The 25,828-nt window shown below is 50.4% G+C and overlaps 1 protein-coding gene across 1 annotated transcript in view; it reads left to right on the top strand.

Annotated features, from left to right (window-relative positions):
• Positions 1-25,828, top strand: part of RBM7 (RNA binding motif protein 7) — a 79,857-nt gene that overhangs the window by 30,368 nt on the left and 23,661 nt on the right. The window contains exon 3 of the mRNA XM_085645625.1: positions 5,531-5,636. Within this exon, the coding sequence (XP_085501751.1) occupies positions 5,531-5,636 (106 nt within the window). The remainder of the gene's footprint in view (positions 1-5,530; positions 5,637-25,828) is intronic.

Raw genomic sequence — 25,828 nt, 5'->3', positions numbered from 1 at the left:
GAGAGTTTGAGCTATCGGTAGAGATTTCGCTGGTTTTACAACTGTTTAGCGGCTGTCGTTTTTAATCAACTAAATCAGCATAAAGACACCAGAACAGAGCAGGAACAAGACATTTAACACGATTGTATTTTAGCCAAATTTACAATTTGAAATTTAATTATTCGAAATTCATTTTTTGAAAAACGAACTTTTCCCCAACCAATTGTTATTTAAAAGGCACATTTGAAAAGTTTAGGTTGGCCTCTTTCATTTATTTCACTCCTAGGGTGTGAAAGAGGTCGGGTGACGTTAGGGGCGTGGGGGGGGCCGCGGTCTCCCTACTTCAGTGAATAGTGTGGCTTTTAAAGATGACATTGTTTGTGTTGCTAAGGGGCGATTTTATCCAGGCAGGGAGACGGTTGTGTTTTCACTGTGAGGCTGCCCTCCACCACTTTCAGTGCGAAAAGAGTGTGTTTAATACAAAATGAAATTACTGTTGTTGGAATCTGCATTTTTATTAAGCATTTAGTTCATTGTTTCTGGTAAATGTATTTTAATGGTTACATTGTCTGCTTCTTTTTAGAACACTTTATTCTACAATGAATTATGCATTTAATTGAAGCCCAAGAAGCTGAAAATATTTTCAAACACATTACATTCTAAAAAGACATGAAAAAGATGTTTTTCAGATCAATTAATTTTGAGAAACTTCATTCTGACTTTCACTGTTAGCGACTCTGTGAACTATGACCCTGGAAGTGCTTTATAACAGTCAAGACTCGTTTATTTCTTCTAAATGGACTTCAGTCTGTAACAAGCATTTGCAATGGAATAGTTCTCGCATTTGCTGGAGTTTGAGCTATTGGCATTTTAAATGACTACCTTTTATGTATGTGTTTTAAAAACCTGCAAGCGGTTCATAAACATGCACTTTGTACTTGTAGTCCTTGCTTCAGAGAAGCAAGGCTGGCTGTAACTGGCAGATTTTGAGAAACAGATTAAAACAGCTAACTCTATTTTCTGAGTGACGGAATCTGAATAATCATGTTACTACCATACAGCTCCGTGCCAGTGAAGCACAGCTGCGGTGTCCCTCACGGAGCCGTTCTGTTGCTGCTTTTGTTTAACATCTATATGCTATCCTTAGCTAATTTGCTCCATCTAGCTGAGGTGCAGTTCTGTATGTACGCAAATGGCACCCAACTGGTTTGCTGGCAGGCCAATACCACTGCTCCCTCAAAAATATTTCTGAATCATCAGCTATGGCTTCTGTCTTTCATTGGTTTGCTGATGGGTGCCGTGTACTGTGTCTTATGCTTAATCCAGCAAATACAGAGCTCCTGATCACAACAGCAGCTGTCTCCATCTGGGCCTTTGACCCTCTGTGATGAGTCCTCATTTCAGCCTTCCCACTCCATTCACTGTGTTGTCTGAAACTAAGCCTGCCAGTCCCTCAAGAATTGAGGTGCAGGAGTCACGAGAAACCATTTTATTTTGCAAATCTCCCCAGAAGAATTCTTTCTTTCATCCAGCCTAATCTCCATGTAATTTTAAAAAATATATATTTTTATTAGATTTTCTATTTTGCAGGTTTACATGAGCTGTGTAAATTAGTCAAACTGCTGTTTAGTGGTTGCTTATTACATATGAGTGCTGGCGGCGATTCGGCAACTTACATACATTTATCAGGCGTTTCATTGATTTGCCATTAACATTACAATCAGGGTATGTATTATTCAATAGCATTAACAGACAACTATTATGCAAACTACTAATTGACGCAGTTCTTCTGGAATTTTTGAGGCATGCACTCTATCCTCAGTGGTTTAATTGTGTGGTGCTCAAAACAGTTTGAACTGTGGAGGCGGATTATAATGAGACAATGACAAATTAACACAAAATATATGTTTAAGGACTGAGCTCAAAGTTATCGTGTGAACACCCTGGCTGTCGTTCTACAAACTAGTGTGAGTAACTGGCAGTCTGGACACGGTACATGGTCTTCTGTGGGGCGGGCGTGCTTGCGTTTTTTTGTTCGCTTTCTCCATGACCTGTCTTGCTCCATGTCATCTGTTTGTGGTGCAAGCTTTTTTAAGGTGTTTCTACTAATGGGTTTGAGGATGGCGTGCCATTTTTATGGATGAGGGTCAGTACAGCTAGGATCGCTTCCCAGTTAACAGCTATGGGAATCTTGCAGAGCTCCAGTGTGTCTTCTCTGTGGAGTGCGATGCTTGCTGCCCTGGCAAGCATTGAGCGCCTCCACATTGCTATGCAGGGGGGGTCAGGGGCTTTACAACGTTTGGTGATCAGTTGTTTTGCTACCGCCTTCCCCTGCTCCAGGAATCTGGAGGTGACTTTTTTATGGTTTCTCCGATACAGATGCCGGATGTACGTGTGCCATTCGGGTGGGAGGGCTTGGCCTGTGCATTGTGACAGTGTATCTGCTACCACTTTCTAGTAGCCAAGCAGGGTGGGGAAACCCCATAGCATATGCAATAGATCTGCATCAGTAAGCAAGCATAAATTTTTGCAGGAGTGAGGTATGCTCTGTGGGCGAAGTAGAATTGAATTTGACATAGACTTGCGTTTATAAGAATTTGTATCGGGCTTGTCAGTATCGAGGACCATTCTGAGTTCGTGAATTGACGGCCCATTACGTCCTCCCAACGCAGTTGGAGTGGCGACAAATCAGCTACTGTGTGGAGTCTTAGCGAGGCAGCGAACCATTTGGCTAGGTGTCCCCCGCCAACCAATGACATGTGTATATATTGTACAGTGAGGTGCGTCGCTGGTTCGGTGGACAAGTCATCCCATTTGGTGGAAAGTGCCGCCAGGAGGGAGCGGTGAAGTAGAAACTGGCCAGGGGGTAATTAATCTTCCTCTACTAGCGTACTGTACGGGGTTAATGGTCCTTCACGGTACAGATTCACCCCCCCCCCCCCCCCCTCCCCCTTTGTCTTGGACCCCTGCATCTCACCAGTGTTGTAGCTCCGCCGCTGTGATTATTGCGGCACCCCTAGGTGTCCCCTCTAGTGGCAAGGTTGGTGCATATGGAGTGACTGCGCGGGTGATGTATAGCACTCTACGTTAGCACCTGTACACTACGTTGAGCAGCAACGAGTCTGGCAGCTAGGTCTTTGAACAGGGGTGAAAGAGTCATATCAATTCTAAGAGGTGTAAGGGGGGGCTGCCTGGTTGCAGTGTCTCCTCTGGGGTGATCAGCTATCCACCTGGCCACCCATTGCAATTGGGCTGCCAGGTAGTATTGCTCTAGGTTCAGGCCGCAAGGCCTCCCTGATCTGTGAGCAAGTAGAGATTTGTTATCGCTACGCGGTGTCTGTAGTGTCCCCATATAAAGTCCATGACCAGTTTTCCAGTGGGTGGAAGAAAGAAGGGGAGACATATAGCAGGAGGTTCGAGAAGTAGTATAGGAGTCAGGGCAGGATCACCATCTTTGTGAGGGCTACCCTTTGCGTTACTGACAACAGGAGCATGCTCCAGAAAGCCATCTGGGACCTGATTGTGGTCAGGGCTCTGCCTGAGTTGCCATGCAACAGGTCTGCCGGGTTCCGATATATGCGAATTCCGAGATAGCGGAAAGTGTCTGCACACCACCGAACCTGCACCCCATTGAGTCAGCTAGTAGCTTTGCTAGTTATTTATAATTGCCATTAATTAGAGTTAGCGGTCTATACGACTCCAGATCCATGGGGTGTTTGTCGGGTTTGGGCAGGGACACCAGATTCGCCTCTCTCATGGATGGGGGGAGTTGGTGTTCCCTCTGGGTATCTGTGTACAAAGCGTGCAGCCGGGAAGTGAGTATTGTGGTGTAGGCTTTATAGAATTCCGCTGGGAATCTGTCTGGGCCAGGGGTTTCTTCATTTGCTAGCACCATTATTGCACTTCAAATTTCCTCAGCCTTTATATGTTCATTGAGTAATTCCTTTTGCTCCATGGTTATTTCGGGCAAATGCATTGACTCTAGAAACGTAGTGATTTGCCTCTCATCTTGGGGCCTCACGGATTGGTGCAATGCAGTATAATGTTGTCATTGTTGCCTGTATTTCATGTTGTGTGTACACAAGTTGCCCTGCTTCTGACATTAGGGCGCTTATGGGGTGGTGTGCCTGCTCCTGGTGCAGTAGCCACGCTAGCGTTTTGCCTGCACAGTCAGCGGTTGCGTGTGTGCCCCGCATAGTTGTGGCAGCGGAGTCGCTCTAGCAGCTCTGCGTGTTCGTCCCGCAATGTCCTTGCTGACTGCTTTAACTTCACACCCAGCATCTGTTGCTCTACTTGGCTGAGCACATCGCTTAGCTGTTTGCAAGGGTTCCAAGTGACTCCCAGGCAGTGGGTTCTTGGGACCACCTTGAAGGCGTCCCATTCAAGTAGGGGGGTCTTCTATAGAGTGATAGTTTACCTCAAAGTGTTCTAGTATGGTTGTCCCCAGGGTGGAACGGAATGCTTGGTCTTCCACCGCTGCTGGTTGTATGTGCCATATGGGGTTGCAGTAACCGGGGTTGTGATCAGTGTGTGTGTTCCCCAGGTATTCACTATGCTTGACAAGTAGGCGGAGGGTGGGTAATCAAACTATGCGGTCCAGTCGGACATGGAGGCTTTTCCTGCCCGATTCATGCATATTTCTATATTGAGGTCGGTCTTTAACTTGCAAACTAGTCTTTGTCTGCTTTAGTGCACATTTATTGTGAAATTAACTACTTCATTTTGCTGAATTGTCTGTGTTATACCTCCTCTTCTGAGGGAATCCCATAAACCCTTAACTAAAGGTTTTGATCGCATATCTATCACTCTGCACCACAGACCCATCACCTACTGAATTAATTTACTACCACAGGTTACACCACCTCTCTAATTTCAGATGCCCCTACACAGTATTTGGGTATGCAGGTACTTAGGATCAATGCTGCATGGGGGATGTACCACATTTTCTCTCGCGATGCCCCTAAAAATATCCAGGTTTGCCGCAACATGAGCAGAACATGTTTATGGGTTTCACACCTCCCAACATTTCTCACAGAGGTCGTACTACAACCACACACCATTGCAGGTAAACCTACAGATCCACATGTAATTGCTCTTGACATTGAGTGGTACCTTGCCATAGTAGTAGGCTTGACCTCCTTTACAAATGCTAAATAAACTCATGTTTGTTTTTCTGCTATATATTATTCTGCTACTATTGTTGGTGTTACATTTTAAATAAGCTTACAAAGGAGTGCATGTTGTGTTTATACATGAGGTACAGTCAAGGCCATCAACAATAATAATGTTCTCTGTTGCCAGGCACTTTGTGCGGCTAGGAGGTAGGACATACCATTTTCTGTCCTGCGAAAGGACATATTGCTTCCATACACATTGTGTCAGACTCGTTTGTTAACAGAAATAGTTTAGTTATTTTACTTTGCATTGTGTATTTGGGCGTCTGTTCTGGTAAAAGAACCATATAATTTTTAAGTTTTGGTTAACTCACTAATACTTTCAGATGTTTGTCTGTGGTGTTGATGGTGAACAGTGCTTTTTTTGTGCCCTCCAGGAAGCAAACATGGATCACAAGATGGGAACAATGCAGGTCATTCACCATATGCAAGTGGCAATGGGAGTCCCACGAACACTCCTCCACAGACTCCAAACATAAACAGGTGAGATGTATCATGTAGTTGGGAGCAGCTATGATGAGAGCTGCGATAACTTCACCTGCCTTACTAATAAAATCCTGTACCAGTAATATCCTTAAACTTCATAACTTTGTTGGGATCATTTCAGCCCACAGATCCTGATTCATAGTTGGGCCTTTAGGGAAACAAAAGCTCTAGGCAGTGTTTGTATTTTCAGCCGGACTCTTCCCAAAGAATGGCTACCTGCCTGCTAATTCATTATGCATTGACTCTGATCAAGCAATTCATCTTGGTGATGAGGGCCTTTTGATGTTGGCAGACTCCAGCGCTCATACCCACATTACATAAAGTAGTAGTGATAGTTCAGCCCCTAAGTTAGGGATTAGAATGTAAAGTTGCACTAATATATTTCATGAGTGGAGCACTGTGCGGTCTTAGCTCCTTTCCATCATTAGTCATAGCATATGTATTGCCTGCCTTGTGCCTGTGACACTCTAGTTGTAGATTGCCATGCGGGATGGGGGGTGCAGATTCCAACACACCTCTGTGTTTGAGGAAGTCCCTGGAATCTGCAAAATTACATCGCCTTTGGCACATCTGTGAGTGCAAAATGTAGATATACAAGAAGTTGGTCTCCTATCATTTAAATTGGAAAATGTTGTTAGTGTGCCCTTGTTTGTGTTAGATGTAATTGTTTAAAATATTTTTATGAGCTGCACCACTCGCCTAAGTATTTCAGCACTTTGGACTTGACCAGGAAATATCGCAAAGGATGATCTTAGGAGCATCCCTTTTATCACGATCTGTGAATGTTTTGCCGATGTGAAGGTTCTGCTTTCTTGCAGTTCCCGTTCACTCTACCGTCCCTGCGTATACAACTACTGCTAGAAGACAACAATTTCCTTTAGTGCAGGAGCTACTTTCTCGAACTCTGCAGCAGGACTTTGACTTTTCATCTAAAGTGTCTTGTTTTTTTTTTTTTTGTTATGTTTTGTTCCAAAGTTATGACTGTGCTTTTTGACAGTAGTTTTCTTCACCAAACACTGAAAATACAACAGTGAAATAAACTTGAAAAAACACCAGCAATAAATCCATGGTGGAACTTACTTCCAAGTTCAAACATATGTTTTTTGCTGAAGTCCATACAGAAGTAGAAACGTAATGTTGAAAACGCCTTTATGGTACCTTATGCTATAGAGTTTGATGGGAGTTTCAAGTGCATGTACACTATGAATACATATTAATTTTGCAATGCAAAAATTGTTGGTTTCTATCGAAACCACACTATTTGATCAAGAAACAGTTTGCCTTTTGCCTTGACAAAGTCTAAGGGAAGACGAAACACGTGTTGGCATTTTTGTTTTGGGATGTATCATCAAGGAATAATAAAAAGAATCATGTCTTGAAAAAATCCAGTGATGTGGACTCTACTTTTTTAATACAATTTGAAGGAATTGGATGATTCAATAGTGTTAAAGAACCAGTATATGATCATTGGCGCACTACACATGAATCTATCAAATTTGTCCTACACGTAGTTAAGGACTTTTGAGATAAATATAAGGGTGTGCTGTATATTTCTTTCTACGGTTATAATTGTGTTTACCCAGCCTTTTGGTTGAGTTGTTGGCACCTCTTGGCGGTAGGTGCAAGGAAGAACGGAAAAGCACCCCGTAAACAATATAGATACATGTGTAAATAACCTCACACTAAAATTGTAAATGTAAAATGATTCATGATTGTGCGGTTCCAATCCTTTGAGAGGATACACTACTGCCTAAACTTTGTTAGTACTATTGTGCGTTTAATTTTGTTGCCAAGTCCATTCACATTCCATGTACATACCTGTATTTTAGCTGGATCACCCATCATCGCGAAAGAGTCTCAACTCTCTTGGATACTCCCTTGTCCCTGCTGTGCCCCCAGGATGAATATCTTGGCCTCGAGCGAACTTCCCCATCCCCTGAAACAAAATAAACCAAGGACCCAACTTCCCTCCCTGCCGCCTTGCTAGGTGAGACTCCAACCTCCCACCATTCAAACGTGCAGAGTGCTTGTCTCCCCAGCAATTCAAGAACAAACATTTGTGAGGAACCGTGAACTTGCAGTCAGCCGGAAGAACTACAGTTGACAAATGTCGCGTGCCCACAATGCAAACTTTAAATTAGCATCCCTGATACCAGTTCACACGGGCTCTCCATCCCCCGTGTACACAAAGGAATCAATCCGAAATCGCAATTCGTGCAATGCCAAGGTCCATTGTGAGGGTCGCCGGCCCCCATCCCCCCCAGAGGTCTCATTATTGCCCCCCCTTCACCCCACTCTCAGGAACCCATAGGGCGCATTTGGAGACAGCCCATAAACTTAACAATGTTCAAACTACCCCAAAGTCACTTAACTGTCCGCTGTTCTTGTCTCTGGCTGCCGGTTGACCGCCCTTCCATCTAGCTCGGTGTCTTCTCCGTTTTGGCAGGACTCAGGGCGTTGCGGGCCACCCTTTCGACCAACAGTCTGCCAGCCCTCGAGCCAGTCACTGGCCTCTTCTGGCGCATCGAAGATGTATGCTTTTCTTCCATCCAGGATTTTGAGTCTGGCCGGGAAGAGCATCATGTATTTCACTCCCTGTTCTCGAAGGGCCTTCTTCACTCCATCGAAGGAGCGCCGCTGACGTTGAACCCGGAGCGTGAAGTCTGGAAAGAATCGGATGGTGGCATTCTCCAGCTGCAGATCGCCGTGTACCCGCGCCGCCTGCAGGATAGCGTCCCTATCCCTAAAATTCAGAATGCAGGCAATGATGGTGCGAAGAGGGGCCCCCAGTCGGGGCTTACCCCCCAATGCCCTGTGGGCCCTCTCGACTGAGAAAAAGTTAGATAGATGTTTACGCTTCAGGTGATTTAGCACCAGGTCCTCTATGAACCAGTCCATAGAGGGTCCTTCCATTCCCTCCAGTACCCCCACTACGCGGATGTTATTGTTCCAGTCTCTCCCTTCCTGGTCCTCCAGCCGGGCATAAATATCTGCTTGGTTTTTCGTGGGGGTGGCAACTTGTTCTTCCAGCCGTTTGGTTTTGGACTGAAGACTCCCGATGCCAGTTTCGGCTGCGGAAACCTTCTCTGACATTTTCCTGAAGTCTGCACGCAGGAGGTTGGCTTCCTCTGTCACAGAGTCCAATTTAGATTCCAGTGTACCCCGGAAATCCCTGATAGCCCTCATTATGTCCTTCAAGGAGGGGTCCGGACCACTGTCCTTGGGGTCTTCCTCCCATTTGCCCCCTCCTCACCCCATGGCGACGGTGTATTTGTCAATCTGGTTGGCCTGTCCAGGGCCTGGTGGTTTATTGCGGCCCCTGACTAAGAATATATGGTGCCTCAGAATCACAAGCAAACTGCTGGAGGGTCCTGATCCGGATGTGCTGAGTTTATACCACTACGCCGTGTTCTTATTCTCAAGAGCAATCAGGCCACTGTCAGGACCAGGCGGTGCAGGGTACTGTCACGCTGTAAAGGGCGGCATCTCTCACACTATGCCCAGTCAGGGGAGCCTCGCGTTAGGCGGAGAGGAAAGTCAGAGCATAAGCGGGGCTTCCTCCAGGAGGGATTACCAACGCTGCCTCAAGTCGCTGCCCAGGAGTGGTACCTGGCGAGTAGGTAAGTCCTTGCGCCCGCACACGACAGGCTGATCAGAGTCTCCGTAGCAGGCTCACCAGGCCGCCGCCGCGTACCTCACCGAGCACTCTCCAAATCACTCCCGCAGCAGGGGGCACGTGCCTCCCCTGCTCCCCCGAGGAATCCGCTATCAAGGAAAGAGCAGGCACGCCCTTCCAGCAGCACCGAGCACACCAACAGTCTACTGCCGCCTTAAGAGACCCACTCACAGCCGATGGGGGAAAGGTCACACACTGCCTCAATCTCTTGTATGGCTCAGAGAGACGCGATGGCCCAGGAGGAGACCGCTTCAACCGACAGGGCGATCACGTCCGTGGACGCCGGGCTCCCCTTACTCGCTGCCAGAGACACAGGGCCCACTGGTGCTCACTGCTGCAGCCGTGTCAACTCGCGGCCTCGACTCTGGCCTCTCGGCACTTGGGTCTCGTGCACTATCGCAGCCGTCTCTGCCTCGGTCTCTCCCACAGTTCCGCCCTAGGGGGCAGTCCGCATCGGCTCCTCCACACACAGGCCTCAACCAAAGGGGGATCGTAGGTCTCCACTCACAGACCTCTGGCGGGCGCCATCTTGCCTTCTTCCAACCCGCAACCCTCTACTCGCTGTTCGTGCGTCTACGGTCCAGCTACTCGGCTGCCACTCGCCTCATATGGACGCTGTTGGAAAAATAACCCCACTCCCGCACCATGAAGGGTGGTGGTAACGGGGTCTTTCCAGACACACACAGTGGTAGCTTGGCTCGAGTGGTCAGGGGTCAGGCACCGTGTTAAGCATACGCAATACCCACACAATAACCATGCGTGCATCCGTTCCAAAAACGACACTACACCTTAAAAATTATACTGAAGAGGAGGAGCCTAGCGCGCAACCAAGATGGCCGCGTAGGTGCGAGGCTCCCGAGGACCTCCGCGACCTCCTGAATTAATCCTGGCGATATCCTGTCCTTGTTGAGGGGACTGTGTTGGGGAACCGGAGCTGAGGCGCCACCCGTTTTTTGGGCTCGAATCGGACCCCGGACGCCGGTGGGAGCAGCGATCGAAGGTTGCGGCCTTCTCCTCGCCGGCCCCCCGGATTGGAGTAGTGGGGCGATCCGGGGACAAAGTGAATAACAGCGGCGAACGGGGCTGGGCGACTGGCGTACCCCGCACTTTCGCTTTTGCGCCCTCCTAGCTCTCAGGCGGGGTCGGACTGCGGAGCGGGGTGTGGTGGTGTGGCCTTGTCCAGGAGCCCGGCTGACCCACCGGCGGTGGGTTGACCCGCGGTTCGGTGGTCGCCCCTGCCCCCCCCCTGGCACCCGTGACTTGGCACAGCGGCCCGTTTGGAGTGCTTGGCACGACGGTGGAAGAGCCAGCATGTCCACCAAACAAGATGGCGACCGGGCGAAGGTGAAGACGACCCGCCGTGCACCAGGCCAACAGTATGGACCGCTACACGCTCCAGAAGGGTTCTCCGGAGACATCGCGTGCATCCCCGGTGGGCCCGACGGAGGCATCCGCTCATCCGGTGGATCTGACCCTCCGGGACGTTATGGGCGCCATCGCAGAGATGAAGGCCTCGGTGGACCAGCGTTTCGACACCTTAGCGCAAAAAATAGACTCGGTCCTGGTGGATGTGAGCCTTGTGAGGGCAGACTTGTCCAAAACGAACGACCGAGTCGACTCCCTGGCCCACACCACAACGAGCCTCACGACAGACGTGGTGGCCCTCCAGAAGGAGGTGCGCCGGCTTGGCCAGGCGAGCGCCCTAATGGACCGGCGACTGGAGGACTCCGAGGGTCGGGCCCGGAGGAATAATGTCCGTATTGTGGGGGTGCCGGAGGGCCGAGAGGCGGAGGCGGCGGATCTTTTCGTGGAAGAGTTGATCCTGACCCATCTCCAGCCCCGGGGGCTGAGTAAGCTTTTTGCGGTGGAACGTGCCCACCGGGTCCCCGGGGGCAGACCTAAGACTGGTGCCCCGCCGCGGCCTCTCATTGCCCGGATTTTTAATTTTCGGGACAGAGATGCTATCCTCCAGACCTCCAGACAACAGGGACCGGTCAAGCTTGACAACATGGAGGTACATTTCTACCCGGACTTTACCCCGGCGGTCCAGAAGCAGCGGCAGAGCTTTCTTGGTGTCAAACGTCGCCTAAGGGAACTGAACCTCAAGTACTCAATGCTCTTTCCAGCTAAGCTGAGGGTAGAGGTGGATGGTCGCACGCACTTCTTCGGCCCGAGGCGGCTGGGGACTGGCTGGACACTCTGCCTGGAGATTGGGGCCGGGGGGGCGGGGGGGGCGCGGCTGGCGAGGAGGGCCCGCAGAATTGAGGGGTGACTGCATAGGCCTCGCTCTGGACGTTGTTCCCTCACCATTTATTGATTGCGTATTTTCCCCTCCTATGGAGGTCGTGCGGGGTCTGTTGGGGGCTTCCCTCCTCCTCTGGGGGACTAGTTAGTATTTCTGCTATGGGGCGACAGGCACACTGCACTTTGGGGGGGCTGTCTGGGCTCATGCAGGGGTGCAGGGAGGGGGGAGTTTTGTTGGGACCGGGGGGTGGGGGGGGTGTGTTGTTTGTTAGCACCGCAGGGCAAACCCGCTACTATGTTGCTGTTTTTAGGATGCTCGATGGGGGACGACCGATTGTTTCGACGTATGATGGGGGGTAGGGATTTGGCTGTGTTGTCATGGAATGTTAACGGCCTGGGGGATAGGATTAAGCGTGGTGTGGTCCTGCAGTACTTAAAACGTATTTCACCGGATGTTGTCTTCCTGCAGGAGACGCACCTTATAGGTAACTCCTTTCAGGCAATGAACCGGCGGGGATATCGTTTGGCGGCCCATTCTGGCTTCACCTCGGGCTCGCGGGGGGTGGGGATTATGATCAAGAACTCGCTCCCGTTGGAGATTGATGAGGTGCGCCATGATGAGAGGGGACGCTACACGGTTCTGGTGGGAAGAATGGAGGGTAGAGTGTTTATCCTTATATCAGTGTACGTCCCGCCTGGGTTACAAGCCACCACATTTGCAGACCTGGGGCGCCTCCTTCTGGACCTTCCGAGTGGCCTGCTGGTGGTTGGAGGGGATTTTAATGCGGTAGCCTCTGGGTCTATGGATCGCCATCCCCCTAGGGACCTCCCCCGGGCACAGGCGTGGCTGCCCGGCCTCCTGGACACGCTGGGCCTGGTGGATTGTTGGCGATTAAAGCATCCTGCATTGCGACAGTACACCTTCCACTCGGGTGCCCATGGTAGCCTCTCGCGGCTTGATTACATCCTTGTCCCGGCGGCCCACGCAGGGAGGGTGGGGGAGGTGCGCCATCTGGCGCGGGGTATCTCAGACCACTCCCCATTGTTGTTGCATCTCGATGTCTTCCCGAGGGGGGATGGCAGGGTGGCCCCAATCAATGCATGGTATTTGCGCGACCCCACCATTCGTGCCGATTTGATCAAATCCCTACAGCGATATTTCGATGAGAATGTGGGGTCGGTCTCTTCGGCCATCTCCCTGTGGGAGGCTTTCAAGGTAGTTCTTAGAGGGGAGGCCCTCTCCTTTATCTCCCATGCCCGGCGGCGCGAGCGGGAGGAGGTGGCCCGGGTAGAGGCCGAGATTGCAGAACTGGAGGGTGACCTGGGAGGCGGGGTAACAGACGACAAGTTGCATGTTCTACACCTAAAGCAGGCGGCCTATCGGGCCCTCGTCACGGAGGCGGCCAGGGGCCTCAGTAGAGAGCAGCAGGGGCGATTGTATGATGTGGGTGATAAGGCTGGCAAATTGATTGCGTGGTTGGATAAGAGGGAGAGAGCGAGCCGTGTGGTGCCTTTGATTGAGAGTGTTGATGGTGCGTGTGTCACTGAGCCGGAAGCCATTGTCTCCTGCTTCGCGGATTATTTCCGCGAAGTCTACTCCCCGGTTTCCCCCTGCTCGGAGGCAGATTCCCATGCCCTGCTTCGGGACATCGCACTGCCCTCCCTAACGGTGGAGGACAGGGATTCGCTGGACGCCCCTCCCACCTCGGACGAAATTGCCTCGGCTATTCGCTCGGTTGCATCCGGCAAGGCCATGGGCCCCAATGGTATTCCCATCGAGCTCTACAAGCTACGCCCGGATGTGTTGGCGCCCCACCTGCGCGCGATGTTCCTGGCGGCCCACTCGCGGGGTTCCCTCCCGCCGGACCAGCGTCTGGCCACAATTGTGGTGATCCACAAGGAGGGGAGGCCCCGTGAACGGGTCACATCCTATAGGCCGATTTCGCTTTTGAACGCGGAGCCCAAAATCCTCGCCAAGGTGTTGGCCAACAGGTTGGTTGGCGTGGTGGGCGATTTGGTCCACCAAGACCAATCTGGCTTTATACCGCACCGCAACACGGCGCTCAATCTGCGGCGCTTGCACGGGGTGCTCGCGCGTGTCCCATTTGTGCGGGAGCCGGCCATCTTGGCGTCCTTGGACGCCACCATGGCGTTTGATACGCTTGAATGGCCATACATCTGGGCGATGCTGGCAAAATTCGGGTTTGGCCCGGGTTTCATTAGCTGGGTCAAATTGCTATATTCGGGCCCATTGGCGCAGGTGGTAGTGAATGGGCGAGTCTCGGCCCCATTCGCGCTGGGGAGGGGTACGCGACAGGGCTGCCCCCTGTCGCCTCTCCTGTTTGCCCTGGCTCTGGAGCCCCTGGCGGAGTGGCTGCGGTGGCACCCTTCTATCCGTGGTCTCCGCTGGACCCCCGAGCATGAGGACCGTGTGTCCCTCTATGCTGACGATATCCTTCTGTATCTCGCCTCCCCGCGGAAATCACTGATCGTCCTGGTTGATGTTTTGCGTTCATTCGGTCGCAACTCAGGCCTGGTCATCAACTGGGCGAAATCCTGTGTATATGTGCTTTCCGGGGAGGCTCCGGCCCTACCACGGGACTGTCCGATCCAGATTGCCTCCCAAGGTTTTCGGTACCTGGGTATCTATATCACTCTTGACCCGGAGGCCCGCTATGAGCGGAATTTGCTACCCCCCCTCCGGCGTTTGAGGGAGGACGTGGTGCGCTAGCGGCGTTTGCCGCTCTCGCCGCTCGGCCGAGCGGCCTTGTTTAAAATGATGTCCCTGCCACGCTTCCTCTACGCCCTCCAGAATACTATGGACTTGGTCCCGGCACGCTATTTCCGTGAGGTGGAGGGCCTCCAGCGGCGCCTGTTCTGGGACGGGAGGCCGCGCATTGCTCTGGCTAAATTGACGCTCCCGTGGTACGATGGGGGGGTCGCCCTCCCTGACATTAAACGGTATTACTGGGCCTCCCAACTAGCTGCAATTAATCATGGCCTTTACGGGCCCGCCTTGAACCCGGCATTTGAGATGGATAAGATGCTCCTGCCCGGTGGCGATTACAATCGAGCGCTCTACGCTGGCGCGCCCGACTCCCGTTTGACGGGACCGACGCGTGTCATGGTGCGTGTCTGGCACGCGGCTAATGCAGCTATGGGGTGGAAGGACCGTTTGACCCGGGCGTCACCGCTGTATGCGTCTGAGAGGTTGGGCTCCCTGTGGACGTCGAAGGGCTTCGAGAAGTGGGACACGATCGGAATCAGCACGGTGGGAGATCTCTGGACGAGGGGGGGATTCAAAACTTTTGAGACGCTGCAGGCGGAGTTCCAGCTGCAGGGCAGTGAGTACTTTCGGTACCTACAGGTCCGCCATGCGCTGGGCTCCGTCTTCCCGGATGTCGCATCCATTCCGGAGTCTTCCCCCCTGGAGGACAGAGTCCTAGATGGCCATGTCCCGGACAGCACGATCTCCCTCATATACAAAAAACTGATCAACGATAGATCGTGCCTGCTGACCAGTCTCCGCGAAGCTTGGGTTGCCGACGGGCTGGAGCTGGACGATGAGGATTGGATTTCCGCGGTGGCCTCTCCGAAAGAGGTGGCCATCCCGGCTCGCCTTCGTTTCGTCCAGCTCAAGATCCTCCACCGGGTGTACGTGACGGGGCCAAGGCTTCTGCGTATGGGTTTTGCTGGTGACGGAATGTGTAAGCGTGGCTGTGGTGCGTTGGCGACTTTCATGCATATACTGTGGGAGTGCCCGAAGGTGGAGCGATTCTGGCGTGGTGTGCATGAGGTCCTGCGTGTGGTGACGCGTGTTGCGCTGCTGCCTGAAGCGAGGAGATGCTTGCTGAATGTATGGGAACCGAATGACTACTCGGTCCCGCAGACGCGGTGGGTGACTCTGGGATACATGATAGCCAAGCGCGACATTGCTCAATTGTGGGGATCCCAGAGGCCCCCTGCGGTGCCGGCCTGGAAAGAGCATATGGATTGGTGTATGTTTCGTGAAAAGGTGGTGTATGTGGCGAGAGGTAAGCCTGGGGCGTGGGTGAAACTCTGGGGCCCCTGGAACGCCTACCGCGGGGGTATTTGTGAGCCACCACTGCTACCGGCTGCCTCGCCTGCTCCGTCTCCCTAGACGGCCCCCCTCCCTCAGCCGCGGGCGCGCGGTCCCCCAGTCCCTGGTCCATTCCCATTCCCCTCTTCAGAGTTCTGCTGCTGGTTTAGATCCCCCACTTATGGAGCACGTGCTGTTATTTTGGATCGCGGGTTGCCTTGCGGGTGTGGTTTTTTGGTGTTGTTTTGTTTCAAGAAAAGGAACCGTACTGTGGGCTTGGAGCTGTGTGGCCTGCACCATTGATTACTCCTGTTTCACTGCTCTGCATTGCCTAGAGACTTTTTACTGTATGTGTGCAATATGTTTTTGTCATTCTAGCGGCCAGCCGGATGGTTGTAGGCCCATACCTGTAACTTTCACGAACTGCAATAAACGGTTTCAAAAAAAAAAAAAAATTATACTGAAAATATATCTCTCTATCTTCTTTTCTCTTAGTTGCTGATTAAATAATAATACAATCACAGTACACAAGGCTTTTTCTGTGGAAGGGTACGTCAAATAAATACTGTCTCAACGATTCAATAAATGAGGTAGATCATAAATAATCAAGGCATAAATATAAGTGCATTACATTACAGGCAATTAAATATTATGAGGCAATAAATACTGTACGACAAATATTGTGAAACAATAAATACTGTGAGGCAATAAATAGGATAAATACAATAAATACAGTGCTCTCAATAAATAATAAAAGCCAACAGTGACACTTGTAAATCAGTTCACATTCCTGAGGTACTATGGGACGATTTGACCCAATCCCAGCTTGTAAAGATTTGGATGGCCTGAGGGGTATACTCCCTGGCTTGGACAAGGCTGAGGCCTAAACTGAGGTAGATAAAAGGGGGGATCTAGAGATCTGGCTCTCCCACACTACACAACCCCTCTGTATTAGTCTCAGCTCACCCCTGGCACAATCAAGCTGGTTCCAGCACACTAGGTTAGTCTCACAGGGCTCCACAGGGCCTTAGGCGGCCTCTATTCCACTTACTGCCCTTTTTATGTAGCTCCGACGTCGCTGGAGTCGAGTCGACGCCGTGAGGCGGCTCCGGTTCGATGTCGGCGGCCTCGGCACAATGTCAGTTCTTGACGACGCCGGTAGGCGGTTCCGGTTCGATGTCGGCGGCCTCGGCTCGATGTCGACCTCCGGTTCGATGACGTCGGGCTGTCTTGGCTCGATGTCGACTTCGGGCAGCTCCGGTTCGATGTCGGCGGCCTCGGCTCGATGTCGACCTCCGGTTCGATGACGTCGGGCTGTCTTGGCTCGATGTCAACTTCCGTCGGCTCCGGAGTGCGACCTCCACTCCCGACCTCCGGCACGCTTCACCTCGGTCTCCGGCGACTCCGGAGGGCGGACTTCACTCCCCCCGTCGACGCCGCTCACTCGACCTCGACCTCGGGTGACTTCCTCCTCGACCTCTGGTACTCTCCACGACCTCCGTCGGCGCCCTCTCTCGACCTCTGGCGGCTCCGGGTACGACGTCTGCTTTCCAGTCAGCGCCGCTTCTCCACCTCGGGCTCCCGGTCTCAGGCTTCTCGACGTCGGATTCCAGGGAAACCAATAAACAGGTCAGATTCTTGCTTTTCTTTACTTCTAAGGCCTGTTCCTGCTGTCCAGGTCCTTAAGATGGTTTTTCTTGCTTTTTCCCACACAGGGCTCCAGGCTGGGCTCAGTCAGTAGGGACTAGTATCAAGGGTGGGTTTATGGACCCCACTCCAGGCACAAGTTTCCACCCCTGCTGCCTCACTCCTTCCTCCTTCAGGTTTCTGCTGCTCTCTCTTCACCAGTCAGGTGCCAACTGCCAGCTCCAACTGTCAACTCTGGCTTAGCTTCCCAACATTCCAAACCGCCTCCAACTGTCACATGGTTCTGGAATGTTCTGGAAGGTGCTGGTAGGTTCCAGTGGGTTCTGATGATGTCACAGGTGGCCACCATTTTGTGCTCCAGGCCCTCAGACAGAAGTTCCAGGGGTAGATAAAATGGCTCCCTGAATCTGCATCAATACTAAAAAGTCTGGTGGTTCCCAAAAAGGAAAAATACTAACAGGGTTTGAGGCATAAGTGGGACAAAATAAATAATGATGAGGAGGGACCACCCAAAGGGCTGACGGGTCTAACAGACGCCGCCACACTTCGATGCAGTTTGGTACCTACGGGTGCTTTATTGCTGAAAGGATGATGCCGGATATGTGGGCTTACTCGCCAACCACTAGCGCTCTCAGCAAGCGGCCTTCTTCCGCGGCTGCAAGCCACGCCCCCGACTGGTGAGTTTAAACCCAATAGCGGACAAAACAGTCTAACAATGTTGCATATGGCTATGTGCATTACCAACTAGAGGAGGAATCGGTATACCTGGTGCCTCGAAAGATTTCTTTGAAGAAAAATAAGTTGCAGATGTCCGAGCACAACACTAGATGGCAGGAGTATGCACAGTAGGAGTACCTACAGCTACACATGCAATTAATAGTTATTAAAGCATTTAAAAGCAGAATAAAAAAATTATCGGTCTGATTCACAAAGGTAAATTTACATATATAGATTTACTCGCGTGCAAATCTACTCCTGCATCTTGCTGTTAATCTGCACTTTTTTGCTATTCATTCTTTCAAAGTGCAGATTTACATCTTTGGGGCTGATTACGATGTCGACACCGTGGCGGATACGGGACCGACCGACCGACCGACCTCCGGTAGGCGGTCCTGACTGCCTAATTACAAGGCGACCACACCATCCCGTTTTTTCGAAGGGCTGCAAATCGGCCATAACATAAGCTCCCATAGAGAAATGGGAGATTGTGTTAATCCCTGCACCCTGTGGCAGGCCCCTCTAGGAGCCTGACACAAGGTGAAGGGATTTCCCCTCGGCCCCCAACCAGAGGCCGCAAGGAAAAGGGGGCCCTGCTAGAAGCCACCAAACACACTTTCCAACAGGCTTTTCATGTCCGAAAGCCCAGCATGGAAAGCCTGCTGGAAACCGTGCATCGTAATCCAGACGGCATAAAACGCCGTCCATATGGATCACGGGCCGGTTCAGACTGGCCGATAGGCTCCTTGTGCCCATCGGAAGCCAGCCGGATTAGATTCCGACTGGCTGTATTGTAATCAGCCAGCCGGAATTGAAACTGACGAGAAGTGTTGGAAAGCCTCTGACCTGAGGTCGGAGGTTTTCCGACACACATCATAATCGGCCTGTAAGTGTAGAAGGGTGGAGCCATCTAAAACAAATGAGTAAAGTTTCTACAAGTGACTCTGCCACTGGGGTGAACGGACTCTGTGGTGAAGCAGAGGTAAAATAATTCGGTAAACAAATAAATTAAATCCAAAACATTTTAATGTAATGTAAAAATGTAAATTAGAAAGTAACCTAGCGCTAATTACATTCTGCAGCACTACAACTCAAAGTAAATGTTTATTAAATAAAGAATAAAAATGCATACGTTTAAAAAAAAAAAAAGTATATTAAACATTAAAAAACTTACATTTAATTCAACCTATAAGCACTAAAAATGATTTTACATACAATTAAAAGTCGACTCCATTTAATATTTCTTAAGGGCTGTTAAACCAAGTTCTATTATTTTCTATTGGAGTGAGGTGCAGTACCTGTGAGCACTCGTGTGATGTTGGACTTACTTCAAGGCTGTGCTGGAGCGCATTTACCCGTTTAAGACCTTTTGGGTTTTAGTAACTTTAGAGGTGTAGTTTTTGAATAGCAATGATCTTACTCTTGTGGGTGGGTGAGTAATGAATGAAAGACATTTCTAGAGCGCATGGTTACCCGGGGGCATCCCAGCGCTAATAGCGGTGCAGCTTCGACTTTGAATGGAGTTGGGGAAACAAAAAGGTTTTTAACTGCTTACTAAAGGTCAGGTACTTCATTTCAAGGCGGATACAGAGGGGCAAGAGATTCCACAGTTTAGCGGCATTATATGCGAAGCGATGCCCTCCGCTTCGTATTTTTTTTAATTTTTGGGACAGTCGCCAGTTGTTTGGTATCCGACCTTAAGACCTATTAGAGCGATAGGGTTGAATAATAGACCTAATGATAGGTGGGCCTTTGCCTGAGAGTGCTTTGTGTGTAATATACAAAGCCTTAAACTGGATTCTCTCTTGAATCGGGAGCCAAAGGAGCAATGCAAGCGCCGGTTTAGCTGAGAGGCGTTTAGAAATATTCGTGAGCAGACGTGCTGCGCATTTTTGCACAACCTGCAATTTTTGGATGGTAGCAAGTGGGGTTTCCAGATATAGGGCGTTGGCGTAGTCCAGGCGTGACAAGATCAATGCTTGGACCAGCACTCTTCATGCAGAGAAAGGTAGCAAGGCGGGGGGGGGGGGGGGGGGGTCTTCCTTAACATTCTTAAAATCCCATAACAACAAGCTGCAACCTTGCATGCTTGTTCCTTAAGATCAAGATTGCGGTCCGGCCAAACACCGAGACTCTTAATTTGTTCTTTTGGGGAGGGTGGTAGCCCCAAGCAGCTAGGCCAAAATGAGCCTATGCTCAATGTGGTGGGATTACCCAAGAGCATCAGCTCTGTCTTAGCTCCATTAAGTTTTAAACAAGAGCTGTCCATAGCATGATCCGCCCTCTTTAATACCCCTAAACCCCTCCCTTTATTAGTAACCATTCCCTATTTTCTAAGCACTCACTCTTGTCCCTCCCACATTTCATCTAAAAAGTTGGCTTATGTGTTTACAATCGGGCCTCTTTGGCGGGGATCACAGCATAGAAAAGGAGTAATCTGCAGTCTTTATAGGTAGGTTTTGAATAGCATTTTGTAATTGTGAGTAGCACGACTTTACATAGTACAAAATTTAGTTTGTGACTAGGTCCCTGTATTTGGTGAAAACGGAAAGGTTGAATTTCTATATTAAAATAAGGCATATTCAAAGTAAGCCGTGCAACTGGAAAATGTGAAAATTAATTTTTCTGTAAGACATTAAGCAAAGCAGGGAGACCGAACTAGGTTAAGAATAAATAATGGGATGTTCTTTCTCGCTACATTAATATAAGGCCTTCAATAGTGTGTTCCTTAGGCAGTTGGAGTGGTTTCTCATACCACTACCAAGATTAGTCCTCACAACTTTTTTTGATGGCTTCACCACCTCGCGGAGGACTTAACGAGACACGGAAATTATGGCCTCGGTTTAGGTTGAAACTTATCAAGGTTCGGCTGTCTCTTATTACTGCTGGTCAAACTACCTTGATGCATTAGCAAGGGGAACTTTGAAATTTTGAGGTGGCAATAAATAGACGCGTCACTTTTTATCTTTGATACCGCGAGGTGGTGAAGCCATCAAAAAAAGTTGCGAGGACTAATCTTGGTATTATCAAGGAATAATAAAAAGAATCCGGTCTTGAAGAGAATCCAGTGAGGTGGACTCTGCTTTTTGAATACAATTGAAGGAATTGGATGATTCAATAGTGTTAAAGAATCAGTATATGCTCATTGGCGCACTACACATGAAGCTATCAAATTTGTCCTACACGAAGTTAAAGACTTTTGAGATAAATATAAGGGTGTGCTGTACATTTCTTTCTACTGTTATAAGCACAATAGTACTACAGCACCTAAAAAGGCACTCCCCAGATGTAGTCCTGCTCCAGGAGTCGCACATGCGGGGGGAGTAGGTGTAAGGCCCTAGACCGTTTCGGCTACAAAATGGTGGCCCATTCGGGGTTGGAATTCTGGTACGCAACACCTTGACCCTAGTTATTTCAGGCACGTGGGCAGACCATGCGGGCTGCTGTTAGATGGGAGGGGTGCGTCTTAGTGTTCTGCTCTTGTTATATACCCCCTGGCCTTCATTCCACGAGCCTCCCAAAGTTGAGCCTCTTTCTGACCCTTCTCCCCGCTGGTGTCCTTATTGGTGGGGATACGAATGCAGTCATGAATTCGGAACTGGACCGATCCAGCTCTCAGAGTGGCAGGCAGGGAGAACGTGGCCTGGTAGATTCCGTCACAGCCCTGGGACAATGCGACCTGTGGCGGACACATAACCCTACGCTCAGGCAATACACATTTTACTCGGCAAGACATGGATCCTTCTCTAGGATCGATCACTTCTTCACCCGTAACGATCAAATGGGGGACTTCTCCATGACTAAACTCATGGCACGGGGGATTTCAGATGATTCCCCTGTTTGTGTCACCATCAGGGGCCCAGTGGTCAACAGGGCGCGACTTTCCTGAGGATAGACCCTTGGCGCCTCAGGGACCCAGTCATAGGGGAGAAGCTTCGGGGGGGGATCTAAGCTGTGCTTCGATGAAAACCAGGGATTGGTGGAGTTCCTAATTAGGCTGTGGGAGGCCTATAAGACGGTGTTAAGGGGATTGGCTCAGGCACTGATTGGGGTGCAAAAGAAGGAAGAATCTCTCCAGATCCGGCAGCTAGAAGGGGAGCTTGAGCAACTGGAAGGAGATGGTGAGATTGCCTCCTTTGTGGACCTTCGCCACAGATTGACGTTGAAACAAAGAGACCTTAGGGCCCTGGCTGAGGGAGAAGCACAAGCCTATGCGCTGGCGCCACCACACTGGATTTATGGTGTTGGGGATAAGGCTTTGAAGCTATTGGCGTGGTTAGAACGCCGTGATAGAGACCGCTCGTGGGTGTCTGAAGTAAGGGATGCATCTGGTTCTGTCCACTAGTATAGATATAGCAGAGACCTTCGCGGCACACTTCGAGTGGGTATGTTCTCCAGTATGCAGTAGGACCGAAAATGACTGCGCAGAATTTCTGCAAGACTTCACATTGCCCATGTTGTCCGCTGAAATGAGTGAAAGACTTGAGGCGGACTTTACGGAGGAGGAGCTCGGAAATGCTCTAAACTCCCTACAGTCTGGGAAAGCATCTGGGCCTAATGTGCTCCCATGGAGATCTACAAAAGACAGGCGGCGATTGTAATTGCCCCCTTCTTTGGATGTTTTCTGAGGCACGCGAGTCCGGGAGGCTCCCTCCTCACCAGAGACAAGCGATGATTGTAATGATTCACAAGGCAGGGAAACAGGCGGACCAGTGCACTTTGTCCCGCCCCATATCTCTAATAAATGTGGAAGCCAAGGTCCTGGCCAAAGCCCTAGCGGATAGGCTGGTGTCTGTTATATCGGAGTTGGTACACGTTGACCAATCCGGGTTTATGCCCTGTAGAAGCACCCGCCTTAATCTACGGCGACTATATGGGGTGCTGTACATGACCGAGGATGTTGGCAATGCTCAAACAGCATTGATGGCGCTTGACGCCTCGATGGCATTTGATAGTATCGAATGGCCATATCTGTTTGTTTCTCCAGTGACTGGGCTATGGCCCGATCTTTTGCAGTTGGGTACGACTCCTGTACGAACAACCCATGGCCCGGGTGAGGGTTAATGGGGCTATATCGAGGGCCTTCCACCTGCAGAGAGGTACCCGGCAGGGCAGCCCCCTGTCTCCCCTCCTCTTCGCTATAGCGCTGGAACCACTGGCCTGTTGGATCAAAAGGGACCCCGCGATTTGGGGACTGGTGGCGACGGAGGAGTTGGAAGAGCGAATCTCACTCTACGCTGACGATATTGTTCTATATCTGGCGAGACCGTATCACTCGATCGCTCATGTGCTGCATATTTTTTAGCTGTTTGGCAGCTACTCCGGTTATACAATTAATTGGTCAAAGTCAGTGATTTGTTTTCCCCATTGTCAGGTCTACAGGGGAGTATACGATGGAGGACTGGCGCTCCCAGATGTCAAATTATATTACTGGGCCTCGCAGCTCCAGGTGATAAATGACTGGGTCTATACAGACAGTAGTGAACCTACATACAGGGTAGATAGAATGGTTATGCCTGGGGGCAATTGTGAGCTGCTTCTTTACACCCGGAGGTCGTGGATGGTGTGGCCTGAGCACACCAGAGGAGTGTTGCAGTGCTGGAGAGAGGCTAATTAACTCCTAGGATGGGCAAACACACTGACCGGGAGAACCCCACTGTGGCTAGGTGAGCAACTGCGAGAGGTGACTGCTCTAACAGGTTTCAAGGGGTGGAAGTTAATTGGCATTGAGTACTTAAGTGATGTCTGGAATGGGGTTTCCCCCCACTCCTTTGAGTACCTCCAAAGGGAGTACAACCTACACCAGTCGCAAAGATACCATCATATACGACATGCCCTACGATCCCACATACAAGGAGGTACGTCCATTCCGGAGTGCTTGCCAATGGAGAATAGGTTGTTACTAGACCCCATTGGGGATGGAGAATCCCACATCTACCATTTATCGTAAATTAATATACATACCCGACCCCCTGACCGCTCTTAGGGCAGCCTGGGCCAAGGATCTTGGCAGTATCGAAGATTAGGACTGGCAGGATGCGATACTGAATCCTAGAGAAATTGCAATCCGTTCAAGGCTCATTGGTACAGCTAAAAATCCTTCACCATACCTACTATCCCCGCACGCACCTTTTTGCATTGGGCAGGAGTCACCCTGCATCATGTGTCAACGGGAGGGCAGTTTCTTTCATATATCATGGGAGTCTCCGGAAGTCATTCCCTTCTGGATGAGGGTCACAGACATCTTGTCTAGGGTGGTGGGGAGACAGTTCCGATGGCGCCTAAGTGGCTTTTATTGATGATTAAAGGGGACACTGACTGGTCTAGGTATGTGGAAATATGGCTGGCCCTGGCAGCGGGAGTGGCGAAACGGAATATTGCTAGGGGGTGGGGAGCACAGATACCCCAGCGGTGGGAAGAATGGGAGTGTGAACTTGACTGGTGCCAAAGGGCGGAAGAAACTGTATACAAAAGCAGGGGGTGTACTAAGAAATGGAAGAAAGTGTGGGGGCCCTATTGGAAATAGAGAATCTGGGGTAGTTGTGGAGGGGTGAGGGAGATAATTGTTGATTGTCCTTGCTGCTCCCCAACGATTATTTTCCTGTCTACTCTTGTGTTCTACCAATGTGCTTTATAGATATTGTTTTGTACTAAATGATGAGCATTGTTAATAAGATTTACCAAAAAATGTTTACCAGTCAGGCTCCATGTTCAGCGTCTAATAGCGCATAATGTCGGCTCTTCGAGACTCTTAGACTATCGTTGTCATGGAACGATCTTTATGGATCAATGATCCAGTGTCCCCATCGTTCTATGAACTTTGACACCCACACTCGCAACGAGGCCTTGCCCAATCCTGGGGCCTCGCCCATTGTCTCCAGTGCCCTTCTCCATGAGAATGCTAGGTCAGACTCATTGTCAGTAAAACTGCTCTACCACCCTCGCAGCTCCATTATTAAGTGAGCCTCCCCTAAGCCCCTGCACTCCTGTAGTGTTGGTGTTCGAGGCCCTGTTCCACCCGCAGGTTATACCTGCGCCTCATCCCTGGTGGTCCATTGGACCTCAGACTCCTTTCTCTCACTCTGCTTTCTGCCCCTTTCTGCTCAGTTTTCACCCTTTAGCTCTTTCACCCTTTCACTCTTCTGCTTTCTGCTCTGTTTTCACCCTTTAGTTCTATCACCCTTTCATTCTTCTTAGCACTCTTCTTCTGCTCAGTTTCACCCTTTCTTCTTCACACCATTTTACTCTTCATATCTTTCTATTTTCTTTTTTACACTTTACATTTTTTTCTCCTCCTTATTGCTTGCATTCCCCTGTTTTTTCCTGCCACTGCTGCCCCCGCGACCCCTCCCCAACCAGCGCGACCAGCCCGAGCCAGTTCTCCTCCCCGCTCCCGCCTCCCAGCTGCCCAGCCCTCCTCGACCACTACTTACTGGCGGCCGCTGCGGGGACAGGCGAGCAAGACCACTGACTCGTCAGTGGAACTGCTCTCCCACCCTCGCAGCTCCACCATTAAGTGAGGCCTCTCCTGAGCCCCTGCACTCCCTTAGTGTTGGTGTTCAAGGCCCCCCCCCCCCCCCCCCCCCCCCCCCGCAGGTTATGCCTGCGCCTCATCCCTGGTGGTCCAGTGGACATCTGACTCTTTTCTCTCGCTCCACTTTCTGCCCCTTTCTGCTCAGTTTTCCCCTTTAGCTCTATCATCCTTTCACTCTTCTTCACACTCTTCTTCTGCTCCGTTTCACTTTTTATTCTTCCCACCCTTTTACTCTTCATATCTTTTTCTTTTTCACCCTTTTTAATACTTAATTTTTTTTCCTCCTTATTGCTTGCTTTCCCCCGTTTTTT

The sequence above is a fragment of the Triturus cristatus genome, chromosome 3_1 (genome assembly GCF_964204655.1).
Source record: "Triturus cristatus chromosome 3_1, aTriCri1.1, whole genome shotgun sequence".
Classification (NCBI taxonomy): Eukaryota; Metazoa; Chordata; class Amphibia; order Caudata; family Salamandridae; genus Triturus; species Triturus cristatus.
This window is presented reverse-complemented; position numbering and strand designations above follow the sequence as displayed.